Source organism: Astatotilapia calliptera, chromosome 9, assembly GCF_964374335.1.
Source record: "Astatotilapia calliptera chromosome 9, fAstCal68.1, whole genome shotgun sequence".
In the NCBI taxonomy this organism is placed as follows: domain Eukaryota; kingdom Metazoa; phylum Chordata; class Actinopteri; order Cichliformes; family Cichlidae; genus Astatotilapia; species Astatotilapia calliptera.
Window position 1 is genome coordinate 19,629,743 of NC_137430.1, and position 27,855 is coordinate 19,657,597.

General features: G+C 45.3%; 1 protein-coding gene across 1 annotated transcript; it reads left to right on the plus strand.

Moving 5' to 3' along the window:
• Positions 1–131: 131 nt before the first annotated feature.
• Positions 132–26,942, plus strand: zbtb47b (zinc finger and BTB domain containing 47b). The gene is made up of 6 exons (XM_026179617.2): positions 132–337; positions 18,861–20,243; positions 24,061–24,208; positions 24,656–24,771; positions 25,593–25,737; positions 26,351–26,942. Exons 1-6 carry the CDS (start codon positions 335–337, stop codon positions 26,797–26,799), a joined length of 2,244 nt encoding a protein of 747 aa, XP_026035402.2. The 5' UTR covers positions 132–334; the 3' UTR covers positions 26,800–26,942.
• The last annotated feature ends 913 nt before the right edge of the window (positions 26,943–27,855 follow it).

Below are 27,855 nucleotides of genomic sequence, written 5' to 3' on the forward strand. Positions count from 1 at the left end.
TGCAGTACAAAAGGAGGAGAGAGAGAGAGAGAAGCGCCTGTCTCGCAACTCCAGCGTTAAACAGTACCGTGTCCCTTTAAAAACGTCTGACAAAAAAGCCCATATGATCCCTGAGCTCCAATCACCAATTCCTTCTGCAAAAGCAGCCTCTGCATTTTTGTCTGTCTGAATGCTACAGCAGCACGGGGGGGAAAAAAGATTCAGGATAAGGCAAAAAAAAAAAAAAAAAACTGGAGAAATGTGACAATCCAACGGTCATTTTCATGGCGAGGGGGAAACTGGTGCGAAAGGAGTTATTCTGGGACTCCTTTGAGCCTCGAAACGCTGGATCAAAATGGTAGGCTACAGAGCAGAGCTGCATTTTTGTTTATTTTTTTCCCTCTCCCTCTCTCTCTGTCCCTTCTTGATCTCTTGCAAATTTGAGCTACTTAGCAGGCCGATCAAACTTGCCACACTTGCGCGTCGTCGCGATCCCCTACAGCTGGCTGTCACACGCGTGTTTCGTGCTTTGTATCGTTTGCGGTGAAGTTTGTAACTTGCCGACATGGCACAAGTTGAGGGGGCTGGTGGTGGCGGTGTGGGGGGTGGATCGAAGCAGACCCCCTCTGAAAGAATGCGATGGCTACAATAGCCACATTGATGCGGAGAAGGAGTTAAATTCCTTCATATCGGACGCTTCTGCAAAGCACTCAGGTCGTGACTGGTGCGAGTGAAAGTGCCACCTTTCCCTTCCTTCTCCAAGCGAGCCAGACAGCCGGTGCAGGACAAGTTAGCGAGGCTTTCATGAGAGATGCCGCTCTTCTCGTCTCCATAACTTTATTTTGATTGCGGCTGACACTCAAGTAGAGGTGAAAAGAGGTGGAGATGGAAAACATCACCAGTGAGATCTGATAGAAGAAGCTGCCTGGTTATAAATAAATAAATAAATAACGCAAACAAAGTCCAGCTGAAGCAGAAAATGTGCAATATTTTATTGGCTTGTGACGAGTTTTCTAGGCTGCTGCATGAGGTCAGTCGCTTTAGGGAGACGACTGATTCGTATTTGTACTGACTAATGCTCTCCTCGTCCTCTTGTCAGCGTGGATAAGTTGTGTTTTCCTCCACGCGTTAGCAGATCGGAGGGTGATTGTGACGGAGAGGCTGAGTTGTGGGAATAGAGGCCGACAGTACAGAGGCAGACAGTCCGCTCTGTCTCCAGGGTCATTTTAGGATGCCTCATTAGGAAAGCATGTGGAGCTTGATGCAGCGGTGGAGTAATCCCAGTACGCGTTCACATCTGGAGGCTTGGGTTAATATCTGGGTCAGGTCAGCGGGGTTAGCCCTGGTGCTCGCTGGGTGGCTTCTGGTGGGAGCGAAGAGGGTGAGGGAGGTCTGATTGATGTTGTATTTATGTTCTACTTATTTATTTTATTTTTTTCTCGTTTTTTTTCTTTGCAAGTGCAGAAGAATAAACTGAGGTCAAGTGCACAGTGTGCATGGCGAATGCAATGCACCAGAGATCAGACAGAGTGAATCTTTTAATTGTTTTGGTGATTATTTCATAAATTAGATTGTTGATATATCCAAGGTGGGTTAATCTGGGCTTATGTTGATTTTAATCAATACCGAATGGCTGGATTACACAAAGGGTTTAGCAGCAAAGACAACAGGTGCCCACGGTATCATGGGGCCCATGCACCAGATCCTCACTATGCAAGTGTCTCTTAACATTATTATAAAGTCGTTCAGATGACCAGAAATAGAAAAATAACTCAGTGGAAGGGGCAAAAAGTGAAAACGACAATAACAAAAGCTACACCTATGGGACAAAATGTGTAAGGTGACACACGACAGATGGAAACAATCAACAGGGACTTTCAAAATTAGTACAGAGACACAGTAATAAATAAAAAGATTGAAAGTGGCCACAAAGATTAGTTGAAAGGGGAAAAAAAGAGACAGAAATCAACCACAGAGGGACATAAAACATCCTAAAAAAAAGATGCAAAATACAAATATGAATGGGCGCAAGAGGTGCAAAGCTACCGCAAAGTGATCTTTAACCTGTTGAGGTGCAGTGGTTAGTGCTGTCACCTCACAGCAAGAGGCTTCTGGGTACTATCCTGCTCGTTTGGCTTGGCTGCGATGCTTCTGAGTGCAGCTTGCGTGCTCTCCTTGTGCCTGCGCTGAGTTTAGTTTGGTTCTGCTTCTTTTTCTCCCACAGTTCAAAGGTGTGCATGTCAGACTAGCTGCTGATTGTTAATTTGCGTGTCCAGCGTGCACTCTTGCTCTCTTCCCATCTCAGCCTAGTTAGACTTCAGCTCCACCCCGACAGGTTTACTGTTGAAAATGAATGGTTGGAGTCTTTTTTTTTTCCCCATATACTTTGCACTGAAGAGGGCGTTTGCATGGAGATCCTCCTATTCAAATGAAAAGACTTTATTTGGCTTTTTTGTCTTCATTTATTGTGAAAATGTAAATCTGCCTTAGTTTCGCACACACTAAAGACACTTATACTGTACGTTTCTGGCCCCGTGATACAGTTTGGCCTCAGTCAGCATTGTGAGGTCCTAAGCAGCTCCTTCTCTATCCTCCCAGGGTGCTGTGAGTTTTTACGTAACTGCCTATTCAGGGCATTCTTGCCCACCCTTGACTTTGAGGCTTCACTGTCTCTGGGTGCTGAGTGAGAGAGCTGTCTTTAGTCTTTGTGACAAGTGCAGTCATTCCCCGAGACCCAGCAACAAACTCCCGCAGACTTCTCCGCTCTCTTGGAAACTCGGAGCATGCTGTAGGTGCTGCTAATTTATGCCCCTGAGATTAAGAACAGTGGACAAGGCTGTGCAGACAGCAAGGTCAAACTCACTGGGCTTATGTAAGGTTTCCTTTGTTCTCGTTGGTTCAAGTGGCACCAGCTTGCTTGAAGTACACTCAGGTTGTTGTTTTATTTTTTTACGTTTTCAAATAAAGACGTGGATTTATTCATTCTCAGCAGTGCCACCCAGTATTGTTGTCTTTGTATCCAAGGGGGGAAAGTTACTCTAATTTAACACTATGGCATTAAAAAAAAAGAAAAAGACATTGAACTCCATTATCAAAGAAGCCAGACAGCTTTTTATTTTCCTAATGCTCGATATGAGGATTTCTATTAGCCTTTCATTGTCAGGCATTTAAAGATATTAAGAGAGTTTAAAACGGAGCGGGCTTCTAAAGTGTTCTTATAGCTTTTAGCAAAATTCAGGTCAGCGAGAGAGACTTAGGAGAAGCTTTAGTGCAGATGAGTTTTTGTGCTGTTTTCAGACACTTGCCAAGCAGAGAAGAAGGGATCCTTGATCTAGCAGTCATAAAAATGTGTCATAGACATAGATTAATGTTTGGATTTTGAATGGGAATGACATCATTATCCGTTTTAGCTGCTTATCTGTATTAAGAGTAGTATAAATAATGAAAATAATGCACAGAACTGATTTGAAACGAAAAAGGTCAAGTTAAATTAAAAACCTTGTGCCGCCTTAATATAATATTTACTTATTCAGGATTAAGCCTTAAAGGAACAATTTGATGCATAAATGCATCTAGAAAAAGATAGAACTTGATTAAAGTATGAGCCATGAGATGGTGAGCTGAAGCTGGGCCAAAAGTATGAACTTTTACCGGCATCATCAGGGAATTGCACCATTGTTCTCACCGGTGGCCTCACAAATCCATGTTTGAGACCCTGAACTAACTTCATGCTAGATGTAGCTTTATATAAAAACAAGCGTATGTTTTCTTATCTCACAAAGCAAATGTGTACATTTGCAAAATGCGTTAACTGTACTGCTGCTGGTGTTCCTTTAAGATTGCATTCATTATTTCCCTGCTGTCCACTTATTGGTTGCAGCTATAGAAAGCTGATGCTCCTACTCTACCTTTTTCCCCCCCTCCTTCTCTGTCCTCTCTGACCTTCTCATCAAACACATCAACGCCCAATGCGAACACACACACACACACGCACACGCACGCACGCGCATTTTGCCACAGCAGAGAGATTCCTGTGATAAGGAGCTCTTTAGAGGCTTGTGTTTGCCTCCTCTCTTTTTGTGTCATGCTATGAAAGGGATAATGAAGATATCAGAGTCTCAGCCTGTGTAATAACCCTCGGGTATGTCTGCACCTGCTCTCTGCTGCACATCAGAGTTATCTGTTGTCTCTAATAGATCACTTCAAAGGTGCATCTTTCAGCCAGTGTATCATTCACATGGACAAATTTAAATGTAGTCTCTTCGGACCTGATTTTCTTTTTTTCTTTTTTAGAAATTAAAATATCTCTGCAGTTTTTTGGGGTTATTTGGTGCCACAGGTATTTGGCGTCACATCCCTGCGTGTATACACGCATGTGCACCCGTGTCGTGCACATGTTATGACTCCAGTGGGGCGGTGGTGTGCGAACCATTGTAACGTGTGTGCGAGGAGGAGATGCCAGCACCACAGGCCCCTCTCTTGGCCGGGGTTCCTGACTCAGCGCTTCCTCTCCCAGCTCATTGGCCCAGACACAAACTTCCTGGCAGAGCTTCAGTGCGGACACTCTAACCTCATCACCCCACCTCCCCCCCCCCTTTCACCCAGCTCCTTTGATTATCCCAACCGCTCGTCATCTCAGTTCCAAGCCACCGGCGGTTGATGTCTTCTTTCAGCGTCGCTTCTGATTGGGCAATGCAAGCACTGTCTCCAGCCTCCCCCAAACCGATAAAACCCGTCATCGACCAGTTCTCAAAGGACTGGACGCTAAAAGGACTTTGCAAATCGTGCGGCCGAGGCAATCCCGCTCACGCTGTCAAATTTTAATGTACTGTACGTCGCCAAGATGCTGCTCATGCCGTGTTCTCATCCTTATTTTTGTTTGTGCTCCCCAATTTCATGCTCGGGTAAACGCATATCAGTTGTAGATTGGCTTGTCACCTGTGGTTGCATTAACATATAGATGGAAATGTATTTAAATCCAATCAAGGAAGCTGGTGGAGATCCACCAGGGCAAAGCTGGGGCAAGTCCAAACTGCTAGATTAGGATGAGGGAGGGAGGGTTGGGGGGGCAACAGTGTGAAGGGGAGATTGGATGTCTAGGATTAGAGCAGTGTTAATGCTGATAATATTGTCTTTATTAATTGCAGCCAGCAGTGAATGCTGTGGTTAAGAAAGTTAAATGTTTTAATAGGCTAAAGGGAATAAAATAATTAGCTAAAGTGGTGGAAAGAGAAACTGAATAACCAGCAGCAAACTGTAAAGTAATTTGGAATTTACCTCATCCTATATCTGGAATCGTCTCGCTGTACATTTTACCTGAAACCTCATTTAGCTTTCAGGTTGTTGATGAAAGTTGTATAGAGTTCATTTGACTTTTTCCTCTTTGGATTTGAGGCTTCGTGCCTGCAACTAACAGTGATTCTAATTACTGAGCTTTGCACTTGGACTTTTCCAACAGAAGATCTGCTGTTCCCGCATCAGTTTGACAGAAGACATTATCCTAAAGCCAGAAATGTAAAAATACAATCATTTGTGTCTTTAATGACAAGTAAGTGAACCACTGGATAATCCATCCATCCACTTTCTGTTGCTTATGCAGGGCCATGTCACGGGGGCAACAGCCTAAGCAGAGAAGCCCAGTCCTCTCCCTCCTCCAGCTCATCCGGGGAATACCAAAGCGTTCCTTGGCCTGCCGAAAAATTTAATCCCTCCGGCCTACCCCTGGGCGCCTTTCTCATACTAAAACATGCCCAGCACACCTCACCAAGAAGGCATCCTCGTCAGACCCACGGTTATTAAAGTGAACTAAAACTAAACGAAAAACTACAACTAGATGTGAAAAACCTAAAATAAACTAAAATTAAAACCAGGTTTTTGAATAAAAACTGAAATGATTTTGTGAACTTGTAAAACTATCTAAACTAATTATTTAAAATATAGAGAAAAATAGATTTAGTTTTGTTACAGCTTGCCTGTTGAGGCATTGATGAACATGTTTATTGAGACTGGAAGTCTCCAAGACTGTGATTCATCTGCTTTCAACAAGTTTTTCTTGTAATACCTGTGGCTGAGACACATGCAAAAACAATTAAAAGACTAAAACTAACGCTGAGACTAATAAAGACTAAACTAAAAACTAAACTGAATTACAACATGCACAGATGCAAGCAAATATTTAATAAAAGGTAAGCCGAGGAGCTGGCTGAGGAAGGCTGTTCCACAGGTTGGTCGCAACAACCTCAGGAGAACGATCATGTGGTTTTAAAATCAGAGCGAGGGGAAGTCAGGAGACCCTGGTTAGATCGGAGAGACTGTCTGTAATGATAAGGTCTTAAAGGCCTGTCTATGTAGAGCTTTATCTTTAGTAACAGGATTTTAAAGTGGATTTTGAATTTCACTGGAAGTCAGTGAAGGGATGCAGGAGTAGGTATAAGTTCCAGATGACTGAATGACAGAAAAGGTTTGTTTTTTTTGCAATATTTCTTAAGTGAAGGAAACAAAAGTGGGCGAGCCAACGGCGTAGGCCCTGCCGGTCCAATCCCCGGCTATTTAGTTTGACTCCTCCACCCATGGATGAATATTCTAATAACCTCAAATCACTGCAGGATCTGCTGATGAGACCTACCACACAGTTCAGGTGAATGTTGAGCCATTCATCTGCCTCAGCTCAGACGTGTTATTTGGATGTCTGGTGTGAATAACTCTCCTGGGGTCATTCCACAGCATCTCTATTAGGTTAAAGTCTTGGCTCTGACTGGGCCTCTCCAAAAGGTAGATTTTTAATTTGGTATATTAACTCGTGCGCCTCATCCATCTTCTGTTGAGCTTCAGTGGGCAGGCAGCCACCCTGATATTATTATGCAAGATACCTTGATAGACTTGGCAGCCCTGAAAACCTCTATGCTCCCTCCATCGTAGTTCACTCTGGGACTGTGTTCATGTTTGTAATTAAGCTGTATCCGGCGCTGGATGTTCTTCACGAACAGCTCGTTTCATTAGCCCTCAAAACATTTTCTCAGCAGAGTTTAGGAAAGAGCTGCAGCTTTCTCTGTGGTGTCCTGCCACGGACAGCGTGCCTGTTCGGTGATTTTCTCATGACATATTTACAAACAGTGTTAACTACCTCCAGTGGTTCATTTAAGTTGTTAGCTGCTTCTCTGGTCTTCTAATTCACCTCAATGAGCAATCTGCAGTATGTGTCAGTCATCTCAGCGGAGTGCCTGCTCTTAGGGAAGCTCACCCTAGAACTAAACTGAAAGGATTTCTAGACACTTTGGCTGTGGTTCTGTCAATAGTTAAACTGTTCATGTGTGACCTTTACCAGCTGTATGCAAATGAGGAGTTTTTGATTGGAGCTCTTCTCGTTCAACGTTCACAGATGCTTCTTATGAGAGCTTTACCTCACACCTCCGCTATCGTCTTGATTGTACTCCAGGTTGCTCACTCCTGACTCCAATTAGCTTGAGTTGATGTCGTTAACCTCAATGATCGCATGTTTTTCAAACCCGCGCTGTGTGTCTTTTTCGGTGTGGGCGAGAAAGTTGAAACATACTAGGGTTTGCTTTTGTTTTTTTTAAGTACTGTAACTTTATAAAAATCTGAACATGTTTTGAAAAAAGCCCCAAATTATATGTCACTGGTGTTGTTTACAACTGATGTACTCACCTTTTCTTGCCATTGCCTAGTGCGGTAACTAATGGCATCATCCAGAAGTCATAATATGCTGACTGAGGAAAGTGTTCCAGAAATTACATGCGTACTGAACAATTTTGCACCATGCAATTACCTTGAAACACCAACCATCAGTGCCAGTACAGCCTTGCATATCAAAGCAAGAAGCAACACTTCCAAAAAAATAAGCATGTCTTAATTTATGATCCTTATAAACCATAGAAAAAAATAAGCTTATACATAGGTTCAATAAGGAGATCTGTAATCACTCATCTTCCTGCTTTCCTGGGTTTTAAGCTTCTGTTCTTTACATCAATACCTCAATGCTGACATCATTACTCTTGTTATTACTCTGGAAATTTGGTTCTGCCATGATGGGTCATCAGAGTCTAATTACCAAATACACTGTTTAATTTCTCCATACCAACAAATCATATATAATCAGATATTCACTGGCAAGCAAGTCTTCTGTCCAGACCCTACACCCCTGCTGGACTATATATATAAAACTCTTGTGTTATTGCCCGTCTAGTCTGGACAGATGTGGGCAGATACTTTTGCACTTATTCTGTTTTAGCTGCACAGTGAGTCAGTAGCTCTCCATTGATAAATTCCGACATTATGGCCCTCATCTTCTATGTTGAAGCCTCTGGGCTTAACATTTCTTCTGGTGGACACCCTGCACTGTGAGTAATCTTACACATTTGGATGTCTTTGTAAGCTGTTGCTACATTTGGAGCTTTGGTCCTACCAGAAGAAACTTTGCAAGTTAAACATCATGCTCACCCCTCATTCACCCTTCACCCTTCATTCATAAATCTCCAAGAGTTGTCTTCAGCAGTGGAGCGCTACTCCAATGCTTTCTCTTGCTTTCTTTTCTACGAGTTAATGCTGATGTTTTTATCTTCCTGTCATGTTGGACTTGGGGCCAGCTCGATGCTACGTTTACTTTGCGCACCGTCTTGTGTTGCACAAAAGTATGGCTGGGCCCCATTTTAACTTCCACTGATATCTCAGTGCCCAGCTTGGTATCTTAGTGTTTTGGAGACAAAGTCATAGTGGTTTGTTCTTCTTCTTTTGAAAGCTTTACTTAAGTTAGAAAAGTTGTAGCTATTTTTAGTTTCCAGTAAGTTCTCTTAAGGCCCTTCCATAACCAGGTTTCATAAGCAGCCTGTGGTTCATAGTTGTAGTGTTACCATTAACTGTCAGAGTTTTCATTGGAGGACAATTATATTTGTATTTTTTAAGGATTGCCCTGCAGTTTGGTGGAATGGTTGGAATCGTTTTTGGCTTTGAGTTTGTAAAATCGCAATTTAACACCATCATCTTCTATTGTTCTTTAAATGTGGTTGGAAAATAGCTTATAGGTGGATTACTAACACTACCAGTCTTTCCTTAGATTTGACATTTTCTGTAGTTTCCATGCGCAGGTATCATAAAAAGCTTTAAAAAAAAGTTTGCATTGCATCTTAATTAGTATGTTGTCTAAAGATTATTTTTTGTTTTTGTTTTATATATTGTGTACCGAGAGTAGTTTTTAATATTCTGATATTTCTGACCACACAGCTGTTTGATTGTTTATGATGGCTGATTTTGACTTTTTCCCAATCTGCCTACACTCACAACTAGTTTTCTGCATTATATACATAATCCCTTAGTCTACTATCACAAGGTGTAACTGTCAGCCTTAATACCATTATTATCCGATAAACAGCGCCTGCCTGGAGAGTATTAAACTCCACTTTAATGTGGCTGTGCATGTGACCGTGCCGTATGTGTGACCTTAGCAATGAGCTACCCGCTGCTGTGGCTTCCCCTTTAGTCATTGAACACTGATTTTTATTTGCATTTTTTATCATAGTACTGTAACGATCACCACAGGGCTTGTTAAACGCAAGACCTTGTCACTTGTGCTATTATCAATCTGGCTCATTTGTGCAAGAGCAACACGTCTGATGAAGGGATAGCGGGAGTCCGGTTATAGTCGAGCCTCACCTTTATTTCTGCAGTGTCGTCACCTATGCCAAATTTCTTTACTTCCTGTTTACTGAGGTAGGAGCAAATGCATGTTTACAATGAAGGAATGCATGCAGAGTTGCGGGCTCATGGTTGGATGTGCTCATGCATCCGCTACTGTATATTCTTCTGTCTCAAGGTCAGCGGCAGGTCGCTGTGCTGATTGGATTTAGAGAGCAGAGGAGGGAGTGCAGACTGCAGACAGACGTGATATCTTCTACTCGACACAAAGATGAATTGCAAGGCAGCAGGCCCACGGCACAGACATGTAAAAGGCCCAAACCACTCTCAAAGAGCCGTACACCAGAGAATAACATTCATTTTTGTGCGTCTTTGTGATTCATTGGTGGTTTGCAGCTATTTTGTTGGGTGATCATTTTAATCATTTGGCTTCCCATATGGTTATTTTGCATCAGTAGTTGTTCTGTGCCCCTTTGTTGTTGTTTGAAGTGTATTTATTAACAAAAAGACACAGCTTTAAAGTTTTTGGCTTCAGATAAGGTCCACAACTTCAGGTCTTAGGGGGCCTAACGGTGGACTGCGCCTTGGGGTCTGAAAAAAAAGCTAATACTAAAATGCCGTAAACCTGAATTCTTTCTCGTGGTCAGTAGGGGGCATTCTCTGTTGAAGCTTGTTTTCTGCCACTGAGACAAAATAAGGAAAGCGCAATCAATAACTCGAAGTTTCAAGTTGGGTATCTCAAACTTTTGAGTTAATAAGCTCTGCCAATCAGAGCTTCCTGATTGGCAGAGCTTATTATCCTTGCTAACAAGTAAAGCTTCCAGGAAAGCTTCCAGCCAACTAGGATTTCCTTGTTGGCTGGAAGCAGAAGGCGCAGATGCAGGCACACTCAAAATCAGGTAGTGGCAGCACCAGTGAGCTACCAGTGTAGTGCAAACATGAACAAATTGGCGCCAGATTCTCCAGCTTTGAATGCCTTCTAGCAAAGGATAACTTCACAAAAGATGTGAAATCATTGTGGTCATGTCGAACTATTGGACTGCTAAAGTCTTCTGCCTTCTGCTTCAGAGTAACAGCAAAATGTGTAACTTCACAGAGTTTCCTGATTGATAGAGTTAAAGGCGCTAACTTGATTGTAAAAATCTGATTACAAACATAAGCGTTGTATTGAAATCTCTGGGAAAATTACTCTCACCTAAGTTGGTACACATCCACATTAAAAAGTCTCCCAGTAAATTGGCTCACTTGCTTGTTTTAAGTCTTATTGATTACAATGCGATATTTTTTTTGTTAAATCGTGGTTCTTGGTGGCAGTCATAAGACAATAAAGCAGGGTTTGCTATAGGGTGGGGCAACTTATAAATAAAAAGCAACTGTACGAGCGAGCGGTTTCTCTCGGTTTTATCGACCCCACGCTTGTGCAGAAACAGGAACTCATAAATGAATGGGTGATACAGTGGCTACTTCCATCTTTTTTATACAGTTTGTGTTGGTAGACCTATTCAATAATCTATCCACAAGCTGACAGTTTTGCGGCAACTTTCTGTCCGTACTTTCCACGTATCACGAGCAGATTTCACCAGAGGATTAAGCCCTGCCAGGATATTCGCCCAGAGAGTCAGAATTCACCTCTCCTGATCAGCATCTCTGGGACTAAACCTGTTGTTTGGCGTCAGCAGCAGGGACCGGTCTGGTGAGCACACAGAGGACACAGTGTCAGTCATTACCCTGATGACTTTTTAATGGCTGTCTGATTGGACTCTGCCAGAAATGACATGCCCTTGTCCCGTTCTGTTTGGTTTTGTTTACTCGTGAGCTGATTATTTTCCCGCCACGTACAAGCGTCTGACGTTACTGGGAGACTGAACTTGCTGCTAAAAAGTGGGTGATCCGTCTGTGGGGACTTTATAATCAGGCCTGTCATGCTATGCTCCCAACTGACGATGACTCAGGGATAAGAGTGTAGGGGGTGGGCACTGCTCTCCTGCCATCTCCGTGCCAGTGAGTGAGATCTGCCCTGACACTGTGCCCACTCTCCTTCCTCTGGGTGTCAGTCACGTCGAGTCGTGCGCCGGACCCCTCAGCAGGAAGCCTGGCTGTGAAGAGGGCTGCTGAGTGTGCTTTTTAGTGCAGGTTGATGTGCTCTGCGGGTGGAAGTGGCATGTCAGACCCCACAGCCGTCTATCGTCCTAGTGGGCGACAAAGGAGCCGGGAATGAGCTCATGGGATTGCTGTCGTCATGCACGCGGATGGCTGGCAGATCTCCTGCATCCCTGATGCTCATGTACAAATGGAGAGACTTCACCGTGCATATGGAGAGTTTAGCATGCACTTATTTGTAGATCCCTTCAATGAGCTTTTTGTGAGATTTGTAGTGAAATCCTGCTGAGATTAGCAGAAACACTCTAAATCATTGTCATTGGCAGCAGCTTTGTGATCTGATGAATTATATCTCTGTTATTTGAATTAGGGCCACGTTAAAATGTCAAAAACATCAAAAACACAATCACATTTCACATTGTTTTTTTGATTTGTTTGTTTTTTGTTCTTTTAGGTCAAGATAAAATCCAAAACTGATATATTCAGGTGGCCAGGATCACATTTTGCGTATGGACGCTTGTGTTTTTGTAGCAGTAATTTCTGTTGTTCAACAGTTGTTTGTGGCCCGGCTCACACTTGATCTGTTTGTCTCAGTCACTGTTATTTGAAGTACATGAATCATGCAATACAGTGTCAAAGAGATGCCAGATAGCTTTGTCGAGGTGTTACTGCAGAGTGAGACAAAGTGAGAGTGCAGTTAACTTTGATTTTGGATTTTATTTCTACAAAGAAGGTCTGTGCCGCAACCTGGAGCTCTCTATTTTGTGTGTGAGTCGGACTGGAAAAACGTCCTCTGGCACTTTCTCCAAGTCTGCAGATTAAAGTTATTTAGCATTTTAATATGAATATGATTTTAATGTTGTACTGGGACAAAAACCGCAAGTAATCATGTATTGTGTCAATTATGGTTCTTAAAAAGAGACAAATTGCACAAAAAATTGCGATCCAGCATCCAGCTGCACATGAGATGATGTAGTATCATCACATTTAAAATGCTGGAACATCAAGTTTTTCCCTTTTTTATGCTGTGAAAATTCTCAAACAGTCAGTTATTATTTCTTTGCTGTTGATCAATTTTCTGTTGATCTCTTTTCTTCCAATTCGTGTCTGAAACACTGACAAAAAGTAATGACCATCTACAAATAGATTGTCTAAGGCAACAGTAATATTCCCATTGAAAATAAATGCTCAATAATATCCTTTGCTAATACAGTCACCAGCCACTTCAGCTCCTTGTAAACACAAATATCTAATCTGCCAGGGACATGGCAGCATCCTTGTGTCTTTAGGCGTGCAGACATGGTCAGGACGACCTGCTGACGTTCAAACTGAGCATGAGAATCAGGAGGAAAGGTGATTAAAGTGACTCTGAATGTGACACAGCTGTTGTTGGTCTGAGTATTTCAGAAACTGCTAATTGGCTGGGATTTTCCCACACGGCCATCTCTATTGTTTGCAGAGAATTGCCTAAAAAAGACAAAATATCCAGTGAGGCACAGCTAACTGCTAATATCTAATCAGCCAATCACATGGCAGCAGCCCAGCATATTTAGGCATGCAGACATGGACAACATGAGCTTTAAACTAAGAAGTTTGGACAGAAAAATTCCAAAAATTAGGAAACATTCTGGGAGCGGCGGCTCTCTTGGAGAAAACGCCTTGTTGAGACAGAGGTCAGAGGAGACTCCTTCGAGCTGATAGGGAGGCAACAGTAACTCAAATAACCGCTTGTTACAAACAAGGTACACAGAAGAGCATCTCTGAACACACAACCTTGAAGCTGCAGCACACTGGAGCACTCCTGTCAGCTGAGAACGGGAAACTAGAATTTGCAAGGGTTTCACTAAAATTGGTGATTGATCGGCCCAAACCAGTACCAGTAAGGTGTACCTAATAAAGAGTCCAGAGACTACATGTATTGAATTGTATGTAATTTTGCAAAGCTAGCTTTACATGCTTATTACTAATGTGAGCCACAGCGCTCAGACATGGTTGTGATTTAACTGGTGAAACAGGTATTCAGTAAGATAGTACAATAACAGATACACAGTAGTGGTCATTTTTGCTCTAGCCAGACTAGTCCCTTTTGAAACGATGAAGAAGCTGATGTAAGAGGACACTGAGTTCAGTCGAAGCAGTCTGTGGGCAGACTGAGAGAAAGCTTTAACCCCCTGCAGTGTTTTCCCCCTGGGACTCCCTCCTGCCTGAATACAACCTGCCCTCCCTCGCACTATTGATGCATCCGTGACTCGGTGCTATGCTCTGACATTGGCCCCTGCTAATGGCTCACCGGTCAGCAAGCAAACAAGACAGCCAGGGTAGATGTTGTTTGCCTCTCTCCTCGTAATTCAAGGTGTGTGTGCAAAACACTGACTGAATTATGTAGATTTCTGGAGGAAAGCACACGTCTCTGCTTTGTTTTAACACAACCAAAAATGTTAAAAGGGGTGAACAACACTGAGTTTTACTGTGGATACGGATTAAGACATGCATGCGCTCCCCCTGCTAGTGGCCTCGCGATTGTTTTTAACAGATAAACATCATCTGCGTTGCCTGAATCGGACTGGGGAACCTTTAAAATGGCAGCTCTGCAGAGGTCACGGAGCAGTCGCAGCCTGTAGTCAGACCGCGCAGTGATCGAGACTTTATAGAGCAGTAAATCCACCCAGACTATCCGTGAAAAGGTGTGGGAGAGAAGGAGCATTCTCACCAGAGAAAGTCAGATTAGAAAGAAGGGTTTCATCCTCACGCTCAGCTCTGTCTGGCTCAGGTCCAGCTGCCGAGGCGCTGCCAAGAGCAGACCATTGGCTCTGACGTGGCTGAGCCGGGTGAGGATTCAACACTTCTGATTTTTTTTAATCACTTTGACTGACATATTAACTGTGGGCTTGACTTGCACCTTAGAGTTTGACTTCTGTATGAAGATAAATAATTAAAGCAACACTAATTTGACAACAATAATTGGTTTTTAAAACAATGCTCTCATGAAAGATGCAGGCACCTTTTGGTCCAACGTGACCCAGTTCCTATTCCATCACCTCTTTATCAAAATAAAATTAATAATAAAGACGTTTAAAACCACCAGTTTCTATTAAAGCATTGCTACTGGCAGTTTGACACATGCACACATACTTGGGTGAATTATGTTTTCTTTAATACAGCATCCCATTATGACCATTAAACAGTAGCTGGCTGTGGATTTGTATAATCTGTTGCCTTTCAGATTTTGACATTTACAGTCATTCTAAATCCTCCATCAGGTCAATTAGTGTAATCTTTAAATGGGAAGTACTGTGAAATAATAGGTGTACAATAACAGTACAGCTGTGGTTGAGTTAAATATCCCAAGTAAGTCTTCAGTGGATGGAGTGTTACCTTATTAACCTATGCCAACAACAAAAAACATGCTTTATTGCTTCTATGGGGCTAAAATGCATCAGCCCTGAGAGCAACCTTGCAAAAGACAGACCTGCTAAGCCATGGGTGGGATAATAATTTTTCCAAGGGGCCACATGAGAAACTAGGAATGTTGTGGAGGTGTGCATCAATGAGCTAAACTCATTATTAATACTATCTTTATAAGCTTATTGATGCGGCCCTCCACAACAGTGCCAGTTTCTCATGTGGCCCCCGGGGAACATGAAAAGTCCACCCCTGTGCAAAGACCTCTACAGTGCAAAAGGATCCTCTCAGATTGTTGTGTTTGGCAGAAGATGAAATAAGCTGCGTGTAAAGGGTGCGCAGAGCTTTGATTGAAGCCGGTTTAAATGACGCCTCGTGTTGGGCGCGTCAGTAAATCCCCCTGGCGGTGTGTTTTTCGCAGGTCAGGCCACATATGAATAATGTATTGGGAGACATCTGACTGAGAGGCTGGTTAAAGGTGGCTCTCTCTCTAATGACAGCAAACAAGCTCTCTCGCTGACATTTCCAAGGAAAGGAGTGAGACGGAGAGAAAAGGGGGGTGAGCGAGGGAGCTAATGGCAGACAGGGATCAGGGGAGTCAGATGAGTCTTTCAATTCAAAGCACTCAGTGAATTTGTTTGGATACAGTGTGTTGAAATGTGACAGATAACTTTGTCTTTGACACACGGTGTGACATCCACGGCAGCCGTGTCGTAACTACAGCTATTGGCAGATAGATTAAATAATTTAAAAGCATCTGTCAAGATGAAAATAATGGATTTGTTCGCTGATTTAAACCTCTCTGTCATCTAGGAACTTTTAATAAAACATGTAGACATCCACCTGCAGAATGATGAAGTTATGCACAACCAGTTACTACAGATGAAAGACTTTATCACTAGTAGCTAGCTAGGTAAATTATACCAACTCCTTGAGTTGGCTAGGATCTCTTTTTGACTTTCTAGTGTTTTGTTTTGGGATTAACGGTTATGAAAGCGGTGAAACAAATCTCCATGGTGCTTTGTTACCTCCCACCTGGGCTGACCTGCTGCCATAATTACTGCTGTTAAGGTTTCCTTTTATTACTAATAGAAGTATGATAGGAAGTTAAGGAGGTGTTGTAAACGTAGAGCGGCTCAGTGCTTAAAGAAAACAGAGATGGTGAATCAACATTTGGTCAGACCGCCTTTATTCTTCAACACAGCCTGAACTCTGTTAGGGAATCTTTGTTGTCATTTCTTTAAGGAGTTCCAGGAATGAACTCAGATTTTTACTGACAGCTTTCTAAGCTCTTCTTCTTCTGTTGGCTGCCTTTTCTCCTGATTCCTGTCAAAATGATCCTACACTGCTTCAATAATGTTGAGATCAGAGCTCTGGGGAGGTCAATCCATCCCTGATCATGTTGCATTGTGTGTTTTTTATTGCACTGGCAGTACAATCAAACCTTAAATGTACATTTGGAGGCTACTTAAAGATGGACCACAGACCTTAAAAGAGTAGCTTGGTCTTCTGCTATACTGACGGCCACATTTTTAGCCAGATGAGTGTAAGTATAAATAAAATCCACACATTAGTCCATAATATCTCATTCAACATTTTAAAGCAAGTTCACATCCTAGGTAACAAACCTAAGCGGTCGTACGCTCACTTTTTGTGAGTCAATGTGGAAAACGGTATGTTCTGCCTTATAATTCAAAATATAGTTATAGAGAATAAACGCAATCTTTAAATTAAAAGATGCTGTTGGTTCTTTTATTTTCAGTCGTGGATGTATTTGAATGTATTGGTGCTCCTCTTCTAGAATTTAATCTTTGACCACATTGTCCTGTTTGAATCCCAGAAGAAGAAGCCGATCGTTATCACCATAGGAACATAACTTCCAGTCTGCAACTTATACTTGATCTGATTAAGGCTGCTGCGTTTTGCCCTTGGGCGATGTCTGTAGCCTTGCATGGAGAGAGATAACCCGATCTCCTCTCCTCTAGCTCAGAGTCCAATTTAGCAGCTCAAAACTATGAATAAATCTAACACTCCATAATTGAATTCTTCAAACAGAGCAGATTTTCAAGGTTAGGCCCCAATGCAAATCCATTTTTCAGGCTGCACAATGAAAAGTCATTTTCAATGATCTTAGGAATAAAATATGTCGTGAAGCAAGGAAAACAAAGTACTTTTACAATAAAGGAGACGCACAAACATTGTAGGAGACATGAAGTGTGATTCATGCCCATTAAAAGTCTGTCTGTTACTTAAATACCATAGTTGTTATTGTCTGACAATGAAATGCATTATGAATAAAATGTATTTCCTTCTTTTCTTTGTTACATGTTTCGCTCTGCACATGCAGCTGAAAATACTCAAAAATGAGAGGTGTAGAAGTGTAATTGGGGCTTGCTGCTGTATCGTCTCTGGCAGTGTGTTAACCAAAACAAGGCTTGTATCAATACTTATCCTATTCTACCTTCAAAAGGTGCCCTGAATTATAATTTCCATTAATTGTTTGGAGGGTTAGTTAGTATTTATTCAGCATGGTTTCCCTAATTATTTCTCCGGACGTGTTTTGTCGTGTGCATAATTCGTCATTCCTCTGGGACAGTGTTGTGAGTGGGTGTGCTGAGAGAGCCGGCTAATAGGGGGGAAATGGCATTGAATACCAATGCACAGAGCAGTCAGTCCTTGCAGAAGAGGCCAGACACTCTGTTTGTGTTTGTTGTGTTCGGCTGTGTGTGCGCGCGCATTTCTGCTGTCTTTGCATGGATGCACATCACATATCCGTGTGTGTTAGAGTGTGTGCGCGGTGTTTGCTGTTCTGTCCCCACTCACATCCCGTCTGGATCGAAACCCTGCCCTTCCTGTGCTAAAATAAACCCACCTTGGGAAGTTGAGGACCTTGCACAGAGCGCTGAGTGTTACACCTTTTGATTTTTCACTGACTTGTGTCTTGCTTCTTAGATGCGGCGGGTGAATTTGTGCCATACGTCACAGTAAAAACATAAAAGTTTATTTCAGCATAATTGTAGCTCTTGTTACATTTCTTCTTATTTTGAGAGAGATCATTTGGCCAAAAACGTCCATTTATTATGGTTTATCTACATTTAAAACATCTACCAGTACCAAATACAAGAGCATTTATCTGCTCAGATCATTTGCCCTCTGTGTTTGTATATGTTTTTACAACTCAATAAGAAAATACACCCAATGAACTGATGAAGTGACCTATAGCTACATTTCAAAAACTGTCTCAACCTTGAGTTTTAAACGATCCCATTAATGATTGACTTTGAGTTCTGCGGGTGAGGAGATGCTCGTATTGATCCTCTAAAAGGAGAAACCGTCTTTCAAAGGAGGTTTTATGAAAACACAAATCCCTATTGAGCCAGCCTAAGTTACAGAGGCCTCACGGGGTTTCTCCACACCACTGAGCAATCCAGCAGCCTTTCTAAAGTTACCTTAGTGAACACAACTCAGCATATTTGCATAAGGAAACCTGGGCACTTAAAGGACTTGTCCTTCTTGGCTTAAATCCACAATTGTATGTTAACTGAGCAGACTCACTCAGATTAAGGTAATGTATTATGATGAAAAGCTCCAGAACAGTAACTGAAGGGGACACTGTCGTGGTAGTTTTGATGGTGAAGTTTAAAGAGCTTCTTTACTATAATATTTATTGGCTTTTGAATGATTATGACACATTTTTCTGTCTCACTTCTTCCTTTCACTTTCTCTTACAGCTCATAGTGGAGAAAACAACAGACTTCCCCTCTGCTGAGTTCTCTCTAGTGGAGGATGTGGCTCTGCACTTTACCTGTTTGATGGACAGGCTGAATGAGCAGCGCCTCTTCCAGCCTGACCTGTGTGACGTTGACATTGTTCTTGTGCGTCAGCACAGCACCTTTCCGGCCCACAAGGGTGTGCTGGCAGCTTACAGCCCTTTCTTCCACTCGCTTTTTGCCCAAAGCAAACAGCTGCGGCGGGTGGACCTGTCGCTGGATGCCCTGACCTCTCAGGGCCTTCAGCAAATCCTCAACTTCATTTACACCTCCAAACTGCTGGTGAGCAGCCGCACTGTCCGCGACGTGCTCAACGCCGCTACCCTGCTTCAGATGAGCGACATCGCAGCCTCCTGTCACGACCTTATCAGCAGCCACTCGCTGAGAACCACCTGCACAGATATGGCCAATCAAGAAGGGCATGCCAGCAGTGAGCCGGCTTCTGTAGCGATGCCCCCTAGCCAGATGTACCGTGAGATCAAACAGGAGTCAGAGCTCGGCAGGGTGTACACGAGAGAAGGAAACAGCCCTTTTTCTGTCAGAGTAGAAGAGACAGGCAAGACGGCTTCTCAGGCAAAGCAGTACTACCAGAAGGAAGAAGGCCCGGGAAGCGGGGCCAGCACAGGTGTGGCTACTTTGTGTAAAGTGGAAGGAAATGGAGAGGAGTCAAAGACAGCAGATGGCCACGCCTCCTTCAACAGAGATCAGATCATCGTCGAAGTCAACCTTAATAACCAGACTCTTAACGTCTCAAAGGGATCAGAGGGCAAATCGGCCACTTCTACAGAGACTTCCACCATGTTTGGCCGCTGCCGTAACAACCAGCAAGATTCAGAGGGCGATGAGGATAATGAAGTGGAGAACGATGATACAGATGGAGAAGAGGATGTGGAAGATTTGAAGAGGGGTGACATATTGGGGCAAAGTAGTGAAGAGGAAGATGAGGAGGAGGATGAAGAAGAAGAGGAAAACACCCTCAACATTCCAGGCTTGGAGCAGCCAGCTATGATGGATCGACCTCGTCGGGGCACCAGAGCCTTGGCTATGGCTGGTACCACTGCCTCTCTGCGGCAGACGCTTGCAGAGGCCACGCTGGCCAACCAGCGGCAGGGTGGGAAGAGGGCGTTGGACCTGGAGGGCCTGGGCCAAAAAGTGAGGCTGGAGGAGAAGCAACATTACCCATGTAAAAAGTGTCCTCGCATCTTCAACAATCGCTGGTATCTAGAAAAACACATGAACGTCACTCACAACCGCATGCAAATCTGCAATAACTGTGGAAAACGCTTCCTGCTAGAGAGCGAGCTGCTGCTGCATCAACAGACTGACTGTGAGAAAAGCATCCAGGTACGATTAAACCATAATCATTGTATAACTTATATGCTTGGGGACTATGTCTTTCAGCTAACATAATATAGATCTATGAGAATTGTTTTTGGCAGTCCAGATGTCCGATCCCGGACAAGCCCCCATTATTATGCTAGGTCTAGCTCAAATACATTAAAGTTAATTGAAAAGATAAGTCAATAGGATGAATGTGGCGTGAATAAGGCACGGCGGGACCACGGAGCAACGTTCAGAGCCATCTTTATTTAATTCACGTCACACCACAACACACCCAAACCCCTGAGTCCCCGTGTTTTTAACTAGGCGGGCGTGATTAAGGATGCCATGCAGGTGCGTCCGCCCTCCCTGCACGGCACCGCAGACCACGCCCCACTACATACCCCCATCGCCCGATTGAGGCCGGGGAGCCATCCGGTCGAACCTACTCCCCCACCAGGAGAGGGAATCAGCCCGGACAGCTGGCGCCCCCAGGCCAAGCGACGGGGAGGTGCGAGTTCAGGTGGCCGCCCGCGAATCCAGCGGCGCAGGCCAAGCTGGTTCGGAGGTCGGACGCGTGGCAGGTGCACCCGGCGTGGCCGGTGCACCCGGCGTGGCCGGCACAGTAGTGAGCCCCAGCTCACAGGTGGCTGGGCAGAGGTGTGGCGTGTACTGGCCTCTGGTGGTGGTGGTGGTGAGGCCGGTCTGGCGAGCACGGCGATCTCAAGCGTGGCGCACGCCTCGCTCGCCCGTTCCACTTGAGCAGGCTCCCTTGGCACGGGGACCTCCAGCTCCTTGCGCGGCCCCTCCGTCACCGCCGTCGCTCCCCGCCGGAGCAGCCCATCGCGCGACTCCTCCATCACTGCTACTCCCCCCGCCGCCACTCCCGGCTCGAGCAGCCCCTCGCGCAGCTCCGCTGCTGCTGCTGCTCCTGCTTCCGGCTCGAGCAGCCCCTCGCGCAGCTCCTCCTCCCCCAGCCGGCGCAGACCCTTGTGCGCCTCGTCTGCCGTCTCCGGTTGGAGCGGCTCATCCACCGCTCCCGGCAGGAGCAGCCCTTCACCCGGCTGTTTCCCCTCCTCCGGCAGGCGCAGATCCCCGCGCACCTCGTCTGCCACTTCCGGCTGCTGAGGTGCCTCACGCGGCTCCTCCACCGCTTCACTGTCCTCGGGACACACCTGTGGGGGTGGCGCCCAGGCCCAGAGCAGCGCCGCCAGCTCCCCAATCCTTTCCTGGTGGCGCTCGGACTGGTCCTGCAGCTCTTCCTGCTGGCGACGCACCTCCGCCGCCTGCTTCCGCTGGGTGGCCGCTATTTCGGCCACCATCTCGGCCAGCTCTTCCCTTCCCTGGCTCTGGTCAGTACCCGCCATGCCGCCTCCTGGGTTTCGGCACCAATGCAAACATACACGGCAGACCCAGTGGCATTTTGATGCTTTTTATTAAAGCTTTGACGGTTGCTGTCCACAATACTCACAGAGATGCAGCTCTCCCGCTGCCCGCTCAACACTATCACAACAACCCAACCACAGGACCCAGTACAATATTTAATTCGGCGGGGCGTGATTGCGGACACCGTGCAGGTGCGTCCGCCTCCTCTGCACGGCACCGCAGGCCACGCCCCGCCACATACCCCCATCGCCCGACTGAGGCCGGGGAACCATTCGGCCAAACGTACTCCCCCCACCGCGAGCGGGAGAGGGGATCAGCCCGGACCGTCGGCGCCCCCGGGCCCTGGCCAAGCGACGGGGAGTTGTGAGTTCAGGTGGCCGCCCACGAACCCAGCAGCGTCGGCGAAGCTGGTCCGGAGGTCGGCCGCGTGGCAGGTGGACGCGGCGCGGTCGGTACGGTCGTGCGTCCCAGCTCGCAGGCGGCTGGGCAGATGTCCGGCAGGCACCAGCCTCTGGTGGAGGTGAGGCCGCTCTGCTCACCCCGCTAACCTCGGGCTTCGGTGGCGCGGACTCCCTTAGCACGGGCACCACCGACTTATCCCGCGGCTTCTCCGCCCCTCCCGGTGGGAGCAGCTCACGCTGCACCTCTGCCGCTGCCGGCTGGAGCGGCTCCCCTCGCTGCGCCTCCGGCGCTGCCTCTACCGGCTGGAGCGGCTCCTCGGGCGCCGCCATCGCCGCTGTCTCTCCCGGCTCGAGCAGCCCCTCGCGCAGCTCCTCCTCCGCCGCTGCTGCTGCTCCTGCTGCTGCTGCTCCTGCTGCTGCTTCCGGCTCGAGCAGCCCCTCGCGCAGCTCCTCCGCCTCCAGCAGGCACAGCCCCTTTTGCCCCTCGTCCACCTCTGGGTGGAGCGGCTCCTCTTCCTCCGGCAGGTGTAGACCCTCGCCCGCCTCGTCCTCCGCCTCCGATTGGAACGGCTCCTCCACCGCTCCCGGCAGGAGCAGCCCTTTACCCGGCTGTTCCTCCTCTTCCGGCAGGCTCGGACCCCCGCGTGACTCGTCCACCACCTCCGGCTGCTGAGGTGCCTCACGCGGCTCCTCCACCGCTTCACTGTCCTCGGGACACACCTGTGGGGGTGGCGCCCAGGCCCAGAGCAGCGCCGCCAGCTCCCCAATCCTTTCCTGGTGGCGCTTGGACTGGTCCTGCAGCTCTTCCTGCTGGCGACGCACCTCCGCCGCCTGCTTCCGCTGGGTGGCCGCTATTTCGGCCACCATCTCGGCCAGCTCTTCCCTTCCCTGGCTCTGGTCAGTACCCGCCATGCCGCCTCCTGGGTTTCGGCACCAATGCAAACATACACGGCAGACCCAGTGGCATTTTGATGCTTTTTATTAAAGCTTTGACGGTTGCTGTCCACAATACTCACAGAGCTGCAGCTCTCCCGCTGCCCGCTCAACACTATCACAACAACCCAACCACAGGACCCAGTACAATATTTAATTCGGCGGGGCGTGATTGCGGACGCCGTGCAGGTGCGTCCGCCTCCTCCGCATGGCACCGCAGGCCACACCCTGCCACAATGAAAAAGTGGTACAAGTGACCTCAAAGGTGCTGCAGAGTGGACTGAGAAAAAGGCAGGGAAGGACACATAAACAAGGAAGGAACCCATATAAGCTCAGCCAACAAGCTAGCAAAGGTGCTTGCCCATCAGATTGGAGCTTGGAAAACTAAACACGTAAATAAAGCAGGATGTAACACCAATAACTAACCTTAAAACTTGTTACTTCCTGGCAGTGCTAGCTACAGTTGTCAAGTTATATGTTTTGCAAACACTACATGGGTAAAAAAACAAAACCCTAAAAAACACTATTTTTGATAAATTAAGGTTTAGCTAAAGGTGTGAAGCCAAACCTATGTGTTGTTTGAATCAGTTAAACTAAACAGGAATTTTGTTTGTGGTTATTATACCTGATTTTTGTCAGTCTTTTTTGTAAGACAGCCCTCACTACACACCAGAACTGTTCCTTTAAGTCCTAGCAGTGCTACCTGTTCTGACATCAGTTTTATTTTAGGAAGTTGTTTTATAGAAAATAAAATAAAATGTTTTTTTAATGCATAATTGTTATTTTGTTTCTAATTAATATATGCATAATTGCAATCACTAAAACCAGTTGGAGTCAGTAACTCAGTCAAATGGCAGTCAGTAATAATCAGTTCTGATATGTCTCACTACCTCCACTATTACCCCTCGGCACCGAGCAGCTGGACTCCTGCTGTGGTTTTGAAGATCATTTGCTTCTTTAATCTAGTGACTCTAATTGCTTTTTTGCTACAGTGCATGCTCAAGTGTCTGTATAAACACACACACACCTGGATTGTATTTGTAAAGACTGTTCCAGATCACAATCTGTTTAATATCTCATCCCCAGTAATCATTCCATGCTCGCTCTCTTGTTTCTTCAAGTGTGTGACCTGTGGCAAAGCCTTCAAGAAGCTGTGGTCGTTGCACGAGCACAACAAGATCGTCCATGGCTACGCCGAGAAGAAGTTCTCCTGCGAGATCTGTGAGAAGAAGTTTTACACGATGGCCCATGTCAGGAAGCACATGGTCGGTGAGTGACAGTAAAATCAACTATCCTGGTTGATCACTTTGTTCCCGTGTGTTTCTTTAGGCTTCCTTTTTCCACATCCTACTGATTGTTTGGCAGGATTTGTTTTGGGTGTTGCTTTCCTTTTCCATTTTCTGGAGAGATAAGCATCTTACTTCCCAGATGGGCTTACCTCACTCTATGCTACTGCAATTTAAGGAGTTCCTATTATCGAAGGACTATTAATAATATGGTCCTAATTAGCCACTTTCTAGTATGGGAGAGATTGGATAGTCATATTCAGACTTAAGATGGAAGAAAAAGATGAAATGGACCCTTTGCCCTCAGCATTTATTTAGTGAAAAATAACCTCAGTGTTGTTCCTTAAATGCTTAGTTTAATTTCAGTCATGAGTGGCTCAGTATTGAATCACACAAACTAAGCATGCTCTGTGTTTGTGCCTTTGTGTAGCCCATACGAAGGACATGCCATTCACCTGTGAAACGTGTGGGAAATCATTCAAGCGCAGCATGTCCCTGAAGGTTCACTCTCTACAGCACTCAGGAGAGAAACCCTTCAAGTGTGAGGTTTGAGCTCCTTTTATACACTGCAGCTCTCCACTTTACTTGAGTGATGAGGTAGATTTAAAGATATTTAAAATTATTGGCGCTGGGAGTGTCATTTAAATCTGAGAAATTCACAGGTTGAGATCAAGTAAACCAGAGTCAGATGTCCAGATGTGCCGGTCTCGATTAAAAAACACTGATCGTTTTAAAAAAAACCCACATAGATCTAGTCAAAGCCTCTCTTAAGAAATGAGAAGTATAGATGAAATTATTTCAGTGAAAGAATGTCTGTTCAAGTTCAATTTGGGAGTTTTTTTTTTTAAACAAGACTGTGACAAAAGACCACCAGCAGGTAGTTATTCAATACTGAAGCGTTTCGCTGGGTGCTTATAGTGACATCATAAATTAGTTTAGGTTGGCTGAGCATAAAGACAGAAAATGGGGAAAATGCTACTCGATTAGATCAGTCCTTGATGATAGAGGTCCCAGCTGGCTGCTGATTATGTCTAAGGTTCACCATACAGGCATGAGAGTGGTATTAAAATCTACTTGTTTAACCCTTTGCAAGAAAGCCTATTTTTAAAAAATATCCACTTTTTTTATGAATGAAAACTGAGCGCCATGTCTAATAGGTTCACAGGAAGGTAAAAAAAAGGGCAGTTTTGATTTAGTAGTACATTTTACAGCCTTGCTCAAGTCAGTCCCAGTGTGCTTTGTTGAAAACACCATACACGACTTCTGCTTTTTCTCCACAATGACTGAAGTACAACCTGTCGAGTCCATCTTTGACAACCAGCTGTAAAACGACTTTGCGTAAAACTGTTTCCTGTGCGCCTTTTCAGAACTGCAGCGAGCGCTTCCAGTACAAATACCAGCTCCGCTCCCATATGAGCATCCACATCGGACACAAGCAGTTCATGTGCCAGTGGTGCGGAAAGGACTTCAACATGAAACAGTACTTCGATGAACACATGAAAACTCACACTGGTGAGTCCCTTTCTTTTGGTTGTGTTCATGTTGCTTCAGGGCAGAGCAACATTTATTTTAAAGGAGCATTTAAAAAAGAAAATATTGCAGAGCTGCAAACACTGACACCTTTGTGTCTTTGCAAAGCTTATTTGCACACCCAGCAGATGTGAAGCACTATTATCGTTCATGTTGGAGTTTTTGTGGCCTCCGTGTATTCTTTTGATTTAACTCAGCTTTGCTCTTTAACAAAACTGCTGAGAGAAACACGTGACTCTTTAGCTGCTTGATTGTTTTTATCTTTTATCCGTTTGTTGCCGTGCAGGTAACACCAATTGGACTGTTAGAGTTCTTTTACTGGAAACAGCTGCCTGCCACAGCTGGAAGAGATTCTGGTGGAGAGCATTCAGAGTGAATTAAAACAGTCAAGTCACAGGCCACAAATCAAAACTCTGTTCTGAAAGATACTGAAAAGGTCAGAGGAGAACTGCAGAGTTACTGCAACCAGCCGCCCTCCACGTCAGAATCATTTGATGTATGGCGAATATAAAAACACTGATTCTGTGGCATTAAACTTAACGATGCATGTTGAAAACGTATCGAGCAGGCGTCTTTTGTGTCTCCCGTTTTGCAGGAGAAAAGCCGTACATCTGTGAAATCTGTGGGAAGAGCTTCACGAGCCGGCCCAACATGAAGCGCCACCGCCGCACCCACACCGGAGAAAAGCCATACCCGTGTGAGGTGTGCGGCCAGCGTTTCCGCTTCTCAAACATGCTCAAGGCCCACAGGGAGAAGTGCTTCCGCGTCACCAACCCCATGGTTCCCGACGGCAATGGTGACCCCCTGGGCCTCGACCGGCCCTTGGCGCCACCCGCTGCGGACTCTTCCGGTCAGGCCCAGCTGGGCACGGCACTCCCTGCCACGTCCGTGACTACACCCGCTGCTGCCTCTAGCCCCCACCCCCTCCACAGCACCCAGCTGTCCCTCCCCCTGCTGCACTCCATGGGGGGGCTGCCTCCTACCCCGCATTTACCCCCGCCGCCTCCACTGTTTTCTGCTGGTAGGATGAACTCCAACAACTAACAAATCTCTGTAGCATTGAAAGCACTTTGTTACTTTTTGTTTTATTGTTTTTCTTTGAGCTTTTAAGAGGACTCCTGCAGAGGGAGAGTGATGCGCCTCAGTGACATTTACACAGAGGAGAAGAACAGAAAAAAATGCTACATGGAGGCCTCGTCAAAAAAAGGAAAAAAAAGGAGAAAAAAAAGAACAAAGAACACACACACATAGTAATAAATAATAATTTTTTACTCTGTTGAATACAATAGATAACCTCAGAGTCCAGTAGGACGTTTCACCGTTACTTTTCGACTCATAAATTTCACAGATGTGTCCTGCTTTCATTTGGGATTTTTTTTCTGACAACTCGCCTCTCTCCTGAGCCTTGCACAATGTATTGATTGTAGCATCTTTTACGAAATGGTAGGAAGCGCTTCCTAAATCTCCACTCATACTGGGATCATGAGTAGAGGGAGAACCACGTGGTAACGAGAAGAAATGATTTATTTTTTGTTCTCGGCCAAGATGTAGCGAGCGGTTCTGGTCAGACCCAGCAATAACCAAATGCTGATTTGTCTTTGAGCGTATACATGTATATGGCGTTGCCAATAACCAAATCCTGTTAGCTCACCTGCTATAGTTAAGTAATGTAATTCAGCATTTATAATCGATCCTGCACCTTACATTTAACTCCAGTGATATTTAAAGTGTACTCCTAACCGTCTTCGTTTTTATTATTGTGAATAGTGTGTAATTCGTGGCACGTTACGTCATTTCTTTTCATTTTTTTCTAAGGACTTAAGGAGAAGTCGGCCGTGCAATGCAGCGTGTGGCGTTCGTGATGGTGTGTGTGCGTGTTTGAGATGTGAGGCAGAGACTTGAGATAACAATCGTCAGATCAACATTTAGCTAATCAACATGCGAGCTTTCCCGAGTCAGGAGATGGAGTAATTTGTCGACTCTAATCTTTTTTTTGTTTTTTGCTTTTTTTTGGCTTACATTAAGCAGGCGTGCATCGTCTCCTGCGAGATCTGGCTATGAGATGTTATGGCACTTTTCTGTGACTTGTTAGTAAAACCT

Coding starts and splice junctions, on each gene's coding strand:
- zbtb47b (XM_026179617.2), top strand. Junction 20,244..24,060: donor ACTGTGAGAAAAGCATCCAG/GTACGATTAAAC, acceptor TGTTTCTTCAAG/TGTGTGACCTGTGGCAAAGC. Junction 25,738..26,350: donor ACACATGAAAACTCACACTG/GTGAGTCCCTTT, acceptor CCCGTTTTGCAG/GAGAAAAGCCGTACATCTGT.